The sequence below is a fragment of the Haliotis rubra genome, unplaced genomic scaffold (genome assembly GCF_003918875.1).
Source record: "Haliotis rubra isolate DU_JTF1 unplaced genomic scaffold, ASM391887v1 Scf362, whole genome shotgun sequence".
NCBI lineage: Eukaryota > Metazoa > Mollusca > Gastropoda > Lepetellida > Haliotidae > Haliotis > Haliotis rubra.
In genome coordinates, this window is record NW_025767038.1 from 333263 (window position 1) to 342245 (window position 8983).

Here is an 8983-nt window from a genome sequence, read left to right on the forward strand (position 1 = left end):
TTTCCATACCTTTTTATATTATATCATTATGCTTAACTTTTTCCCACCACACACTTATTAACAACACACACACAGACACACAGAAACACATACTGACTTTTTAGTTTCATATTCTAATCTAAAATAATCCTTTTTTTTCTTAAAAATATATATATATGGTAGTTTCCCTGAGGGTTGATAGTTAGTATTATTGTGATTAATACATTATTTATTTTTAGAGAAGTGGGGTATGAAATAGTGCCTTTAAGTAATTAATTCAATACAGTTGAACCCAATTGTTACGGACAGCGGTTTTCAGTTTTCTTGAAATGGCCTTTGATGTTTGATTGACATTTTTGGAATTAACTGACTGACTGACTAAGTTTGGTTTTACGCCGCTTTTAGCAATATTCCAGCAATATCACGGCGGGGGACACCAGAAATGGGCTTCACTCATTGTACCCATGTGGGGATTCGAACCCGGGTCTTCGGCGTGTTTGGAATTAACACCTATAAGGGTCATCATAACTCAGTGCTAATAATTAGCAATGTCAGATTATTGGTAATTTAGTTGGGCACAGATAGCGTTCGTATTTACGGGGTTTTATTGTATGCCTAAATAATCATGGAATGGCCCAGTAATGTTAGTTGTCTACTTTAAGAATGCCATGGTCTTAAAGTCCGTGAGAGGTTGAGTTTAGTTTCACGCCGCTTTTAGCAATATTCCAGCAATATCACGGAAGGGGACACCAGACCAATTGTGTCCATGCGGTGAATCGAACCCGGGTCTTCAGCGTGACGACTGAACGCTTTAACCACTAGGCTACACCACGGCCCCTTTCCTCTGTGATCGTGAGTTCGATATCAATAGTTGTTATTTATTGCAGATATGCAAATCAGTTGAAACATATAGAATATAACATAACCCCTCAATATATTAAACATACTGGGTGCTACCAAGCATTAGGCACCACGAACAACTGTAGTCGGGCATCTTAAGACTTCGGAAAGCAAAACATTTCGCAAAAGCCAGTCGCAGATATTTCAAGGTTTGTTAATGTTTTAGTTTTCCATGCTAGTTTTATATCCACATCTGTGATACTCTGGTTATTTTACAGTCCATCGATGACTGGTTATTTACCTTCTTGTATTTATTGTGTATGCCCAACATTTCTCATCACTACATGGCTGGAATATTGCCGAGGTTACGTTAAATGTTAACTCACTCACTCACCCCAGGTTTCTTAAGTTATGTAATGGCGTCAGATATATAAAACGAGCCGACAAGGTCCGGTTTGTTGGTCTGGATACCTCTGAGGCTGTGTACGGTCAGAATCAAAACAGGTTGTGTAACTATATTTTGGGTCGTACAATGGACAGAACTCCAACTCTGGTGAAAACATTAATGAAAAGGCCAAAGAATGTCAACAAGTGGCTCAACCCCCTGGATGCCAGAGGGACATAAATGCCCTTTCTCTTCAACCCTCCCTTCGAAGTCAAATAAAATTCTAAACATGTCACGCACACACAGTTTTGAACACTGCATTTCCTGTTTCCTGATACCATCCACTATCATTTTAGACAAAGCACAAGTGCTGAAAATGACCTCTCAAATAAGGAACATCGTAAATGACGCCATTTTGGACACTTTACAAAAGCCCGATTCACAGCCTTATTTGGTGTATATTTTGAAATCAGATAATTAATCGAAGTATTACAGTTCAAAAATAACATGTGGCTCAGTTAGTGATCACTGATATGTGTTCTTCATTAAATCACCAAAGGCAATTCTGAAACGTTGCCGATAAACCTACAATCGATTGGATGTTTGGAAGAAACACGAAGAACACGAAACACGAAGAACGCCGAAGGGTGTTTTCCGCCATATTGAAAAGTGTTTGCGAAAACTCGACATCCAGGGTGTTCAGATATAGAGTTAGCCCAAAAGCTGGTCATCCTCTGATATGGTGTTCGACAGCCTGTTTGAATTCATTACATAATCTATATTTCATATTTACATTTTATTTTAATATCATATATTGACATTTTTTTTTTGAAAGGGAAGTGACTCGTCTTGAAATGAAGTTTTTTCATTTTGTATACATATTCATGATTAATACCCGTGAAGGTCCGGGTTAGAATATTGGTCTTCACCAACCCATGCTTGTCGTAAGAGGCGACTAACGGGATCGGGTGATCAGGATCGCTGACTTGGTTGAAACATGTCATCGGTTCCCATTTGCGCAGGTCCACGCTCATGCTGTTGATCACTGACTTGTCTGGTCCAGACTCGAATATTTACAGACCGCCGCCATATGGCGGGAATATTGCTGAGTGCGGCGTAAAACTAAACTCACTCACTATCTGCACTTATTTAAGTAACTCACTCACACATTTATGATTAAAGTTTGTAATATTTTAATCCAGTATCTTCTTTCAGATAACGGCTGTGGTTTAGCCTAGTGGTAGACGCGTTCCCTGGTCACGTCGAGGATTTGGGTTCGATTCGCCTCAAAGAAACACTATGTGACGCCCATTTCTGTTTTGCTTTGCTGGAGTATTGCTGGAAGCATCGCAAAACCGCAATCACTCACTGAAACCATACTTACATCCCATTTGCATGTAAGCCTGCACATTTAATATTACACGTAAAGCTGTTCATTAAACAAAGTGAACAAAACTAAGCAGACGGTCAGGTGTTTATTATCATTTACAGACAACGACGAAGAGAGAGTGTTTGATAGTGTGGATAGAATTCTGAACAAACAGAAATATGCCTGTGGAAGCAGCAGAAATGTGCACTGTTGTGCAAGTATACGCTGTTTTATAAATAACAGCTCAATTGAACTTTATCGTGTTTACTGATGTCACTCAAATTAAAGTCACCACGAACGACGAAGCCAGTCAACATAAAACCTGAGTCCGCCACGTTTTAAAGCAGTGATGTCCATTGCATTTTATGTCTACTCATCACCGTCATCATCACCGTCATCATCACCGTCATCATCACCGTCACCATCATCGTCATCCTCCTCCTCCTCACCGTCATCACCAGGTGGTGGAGGTGGTGGTGCAGGAGGCCCTCCTGCAGCTGGTTTGGCAGCAGCTGTAGTGGCGGCTGGAAGGATTATATGGAATGAGAATATATTCCGTAACAGTGACACAAAGGCGACCTACTGACATATGGGACTCACCTATAGCTACATGGACAAGTAAACGACATGACTTTAATATGCAGGGTGGTATGCTTTCCCTCCTAGATCAGGTCAGAGCTCCAAAGATAATGACTTACAAAACTAACAGAATGCCAGCAGTGCACCAAGCACGTTTCCTATAGCATCAGTATCACAAAAAGAAGAAAAACGTTGACGTTTAAACAATTTCATTTTCTATATTACATATACTACACGTTTTGGCAGTCATCGGTGCAAACCCAAACGTCATATTTATGGCAATGCGTCTTGTTATGACAATGAAATGAAAACGGGGTCGTTCTCGAACCAAATGACAAATATCTCATGGCTTTCTTGGCATCAGGTCCATAGTCATACATGCACTGACAGACGGAATGTATTTTTTCAATTTACACATGAACACGTTTCGTAAACAATTAAGTCGAACTCACCTGGCTGGGCGTCACCCATTTGCCACAAGCAGGCAAATACAAGCACTACTGCCATGATAACAATTGTCTGGGTCCTCATAGTGACTGGTCCTTAGGCCTTTCTGTAATGTATGAAAAACAACAACATATGTTCAATGTTGTTTGTAAACAGAAATACACCATTGTCTCGACCTCCTCCGTAACAGATAGTCAGTTTAAGTTACAATTTCTTGAGTCTGACCCAAAAATGCTTCTCTTTGTTTTACGACTTACATGAAAAACGCAATAATGAAACTATTAAACTAAAATTCATAGGTGCTATACAGTGCCCAAAGCCAAAGGCATCTTCTGATCCACATGGTATTATCAACTAGAAAGGATCTCATCATAACTACTGGATAGTAGGCAGTGGAATATACCGGGTTCTAATAGTTGGTGAAGTGAGATGGTGCCGAAATAGATTATTTATGACTTCGGGGGTTAAGTTCGACATGCTAGAAATCTTGGAGGCATGCTTTGGATCACTGGAACAATTACATCGTGTGTCATGTTATGAACACACGATGCCATCTAAAATTGATCTAATGTAACACAGGGTATATTTGTAATTGTGATTTTCAGTAACCCATGCTTGAAGAGACATCTGTTGAAGTTGGTCAAGTGAATTCAACTAATTTCTGCTTCTCAATTATGTTTATGGTGTCTAGACATTACCACTGTCTCATGACAATTGTGTTGTTACACATATCAATATTTCAATACTTGAATGTCCTGTTACACTCCTAAAGATGAACCCGTGAAGATCCCTGTTAGAGCTGATCTTCAGTAACCCACGCTTGTCGTAAGAGACGACTAACGGGATCGTGTGATCAGGTTCGCTGAGTTGGTTGACACATGCCATCGTGTCCCAATTGCATAGATCGATGCTCATGCTGTTTATCACTGGATTGTGTGTATTAGTTACAGACCGCCGCCATATAGCTGGAATATTGATGAGGGCGGAAAGCTCAACTAACTCACTAATAAAGTATAGATTCTAGTACTAATTTATCTTGAGTCCCATCCAGGATTCAAACCCATACTGTCGGAGAGAGGCACCTAGTTACCAGCACACAAGTCAACGATCTTACCCACCCAGCCACCGCGTGCTTCGGCTAAGTGACTACGTGGCTGATATGCATTGTTCAGATGAACGTATAAAGTTAACAAAGCCAATTATCCACGCCGTGTTACAGGTACTAAAGTCGATATCAATTATTTCGGCTTCTTAGGCTCTAACACGAACTTAAACTAAATCCCCCAGATGCTATACATGTAATACTGGTATGCTGGCATATTTAGACATGACCAATCAATAACTGTTGTGCGTGCACAAAAGACATTGATCGACATTAAATGCCGTAATTTCTCCCAAATATCTTACTGATATAGTGAAAGTTAATGTTCGACATATTGATTGCATAGCATTTCACAGCTATTTAAAATTATGGTCAAATATGAACGGAAACATGCAAGGGTCGGTCCAAATAACACACACATTCTCTGACTGATTAGTATTCATTTTTAGACATTATATTGAAATCTACACAATATCGATTTCATGAGGCTAATGCTCGTTTTCGATTCTGCACTGGAAAACCTAGTGATTAACGGCATGAGCATCAACCCAAGTTTGGATACAACAACATGCAATTAACGAAGCCAACGTGAAAGTTAAAATGGATAGAAAAGTTCGGAGAAGGATAATTGATTTTACATAAGAACATATCATATTTTGGTTCAAAAGAAGAAACAACAATCCCTTCAATGTTATCTGCCTAATTGTAAAACAAACTATTTACAATATGAGCAGAAAGGGATTAAAATTCAAATTTGAAATGTATCCCAAAAATAAATTCTAAAATACTATCAAGCTTGTAGATGTATGTCATTTACAAATAATAGTCAGCCTTAATTCTACGCTTTTTGGTCATCCTTCAAACTTTGCTTACTGATGTACAAAAGTAAAATGTATACGATTTAATAGTTAAATTTAGGGCATCAGAATGCATGTAAAGATAATACATAGAATCCCTTGCAAGCTATTGTGCGATCTATGAACTGACTCATAAATGTATGTATGTTTTATATGAACATTTCTTTGAGAGGCCTTTTAAAAGTTATATAGATGAGGGAAAACCAAGTTCTATGGATAGTCTAAAATAACTGAAAACGTAAAGATATTATTCAGGATAATGATTTAGTGACAATGAGGTTACATCACACAAATGTGCACCTTGATCGTTTACCAGTGCATGTCTGCCATATAGCTGGAATATTGCTGAGTGCAGCGTAAAACTCACTCACTCACTCACTCACCAACGCATGCACATTATGCCAATCGAACAGGTTTCCTCCGTACCATGACAAAAATATTTAACATAAAAACTAAACAGCTGCATAACGCCTTACAAATGAAAACTTGGCGATCTCTAGCCCATTTATATTTTGTATTGTCCCTAATAGTCATATATTTTTAAGTTAAATGCTAGTTTTAATACCTCAAATTGTGATATTTAGATGTTTTACTTTTCGTTTGTCGACAGATTTTATAATATTGATTTTCTTATCATATTAACTGTTTTCGTCATAATATGGCTGAAATATTGCCGATGTGACTATATACTTTAACTCAGTCACTCACTACAAATGAAAAAGTATATTAATAATAATAATAATAATTGGCTTGTATAACGCCTAGTTTCCATCACAGATGCTCAAAGGCGCTGCATACATCGTTAAAACACAATAAGTGTGAAAATAGTTCTATTCAGAAGCCATCTTGAAGAAGTAGGTTTTGAGTAAGTTCTTGAAAAGTGACTGGAAGATTGTTCCATAGAGCTGGTGCTGCTACAGAAAAGGCTCTATCACCCATGGAGGTTTTAGTGCTTGGCTGTGTTAGTCTTAACGTCCAAAAGATCCGCACAGAAACACCTGCGATAATTCATTTGATCTGTACAAATGATGAGAAAAAAATATTACAGAACCAAAAAAAGCTCAAATCAATTTGCAGAAGCGTCAGTGATGGAACAAAATAAGTTCAACTTACGCGAGACAAAACTCTTGCAGCTACACAGGTCCTAGAATGTAACTGCAGTATTTCACAGGTATATATATATACTTGTTGGTATGACCTCTGTGAATTTGAATAACTTGGTCTTTGTGTAGGTGACCTCTGACGATTAAGAAGTCGGAGTACTTACCTGCTGACACGTGGACTTAGCGTCGTCAAAACATCCCGATACTAATTGTGATTGGTGAGTTACTATGTGCTGGAAGGTGGCAACACATGTGATTATGCTCAGAAACATTGCTGACAGTATGAAATGTAAGTGTATGCAATGAGACATTTACTGCGACTGTTGATTGTACACTTCGCACAGTTGTTCAGTCTTTGAAACACGAACATTTGCTGAGTGATTTCTTTTTTCAGCTCCATAGGACTATATGAATGAATTGTGATTTACTTTGATTTAGAAGTCGCCCCAAAATTGAATATAAACCTAACTGCATAACCTCTAGATAAAGATACATCTCTGAAAATAGTAAATATTTATATAATGTAACATACTTCATAGGATGTTTTCACATGCCATATTTCATTACGTTATTGTATGGAAAAAAATTCATTACCTGTAAAATTTTGCATTGCATAGTCCACATTATTATATTCTTAAGGGTGAAATACTGTACATACTGGTGCCACTCGTGAACATAGAATAACATGTTATTTCACTGAGTAGAATATCACTTTTGCCTGGAACTACTTTCTGATTAAAGAGTTATTCGATAGTTTATTTTGTTAATGTTGTCAAATACCATATATATTTCATCTCGTGGTCTGCGCCACTCGTGAACATATCAACTTCGTCAGACCACGAGATGAACAAAATATCCTCTATTTATTCCTTTTTAGTAAGAATATCAGTGCTATTTTCAGTGTTGCTTTCCGAAAAGGTATATGTTGACTGAGAAAATGGTATTGTATCTGCAATCTATATCAAAGTCGAAATGACCATCACTGCTTGTAGGCCATGTGATGACAGATGACTTCCCTATCACTGACAAAAACAACCTTCGTCAGTTATATCAAGGCAGGTAGTTCAGATAATAAGAAACGTATATGTCGCAAGCAGCCTACTGTCAAGCGTAAAGGATAACATTAGATGGATAGACAATTCTTTATCACAGAGGGAGGGACGTTTCGGTGTAGGTTCTAACACCGTTATCAAGCAAATGATGAACACAATAAGGATAGAGAGGCACATGTACAAGTGTGAAGAGGTGTTATAGCAGCACGGGGAAGCCAGGTAACGGCACATCGCTTAAGATATAAACACTAACACGAGTAGCCTGTAGTAAGCTTGAGGTATGAGAGCCCTGTAGAAGTGTCCTTAAATGTTGATGGGGCACAGTGTCACAGCATCTGATGGGACAGAGTGTCAGTGTAATGTCTCAGTAGGGTATTGATGTTAATCTGGAGGACGGTATCTCAGATGAGTAATTTCACAGTTGAACCGGCATAATTCCGACTTAGTTTAAAAATTTTAACTCAACTCATTTGGTATCCTTAAAGTGTATATTTGTAGATGTAGATGACGACGTGTTAGTTTGTTCAATCATCTAATATTTCTCATGTTTCTTCGTCTATGTAATTACTGTCGCATGTTTGTTTGTGTCCGTCTTTGGGATTGCAGGTATTACGACCACAATTGAGAGTTTGATATCGACAATCATTGACAAGTTAAACATTGATCAGATTATAACCTTTCGGAATATAAATTTGTCATGCTACAACACACGGCGGGAACCACATATTTCCATTGGGATATTTCTCAGAATACCAACGGATAGCTCTGTTTATCAGAAGCTAAGCATATGAAAATACTGCAAATGAATTATGTGTTGTAGTGTAAGCTCGTTGTAAAAGGCAACGAAATGGTAGGGCTGGCCAGTCTCGGTTGTTCGGTTGATCACGACCCCCGGATCGCCGCTCACCACATCAATCACTGGAGTGCCTGGCCAAGACACTCATATTTAAAGACCTGTGTTAGCTGGAATATTAGGTTCAATATTATTCAACAGGCATATTGCAGCATTGTCAGTTAATTCAATGATTAATCGTCATTTCATAATATGTTTCAAAATCAAAGATTGACGATTCCCAGATGGATGTTGACTAGTTCCACAGTGAATGTAATTTTGTTGTTAGTCATTTTCCATAATATAAGGTTTTATATATTTCAGTCATTGCAGGAACAGCGGTGAAAAAACACATAGCCACTTACACGTTCAAAATCACCCGCTTATTACAAATTTCAGATAAACCTGCTCATGAAACAAAGTGGACAAAACAATGAA

The 8983-nt window shown here is 38.1% G+C and overlaps 1 protein-coding gene across 2 annotated transcripts; it reads right to left on the reverse strand.

Moving 5' to 3' along the window:
- Positions 1–2666: 2666 nt before the first annotated feature.
- On the reverse strand, positions 2667–8218 carry LOC124285556 (histone deacetylase HDT2-like). Of its 2 annotated transcripts, XM_046721805.1 has the most exons (3): positions 7967–8218; positions 3605–3705; positions 2667–3097 (listed from the first exon to the last, which is right to left on the reverse strand). In XM_046721805.1, exons 2-3 carry the CDS (start codon positions 3681–3683, stop codon positions 2943–2945), a joined length of 234 nt encoding a protein of 77 aa, XP_046577761.1. In that variant the 5' UTR covers positions 3684–3705; positions 7967–8218; the 3' UTR covers positions 2667–2942. The 2 variants fall into 2 exon arrangements, with proteins under 2 accessions (XP_046577761.1, XP_046577760.1); XM_046721804.1 differs by lacking the exon at positions 7967–8218 and having other exon boundaries at positions 3605–4366.
- Positions 8219–8983: the final 765 nt, after the last annotated feature.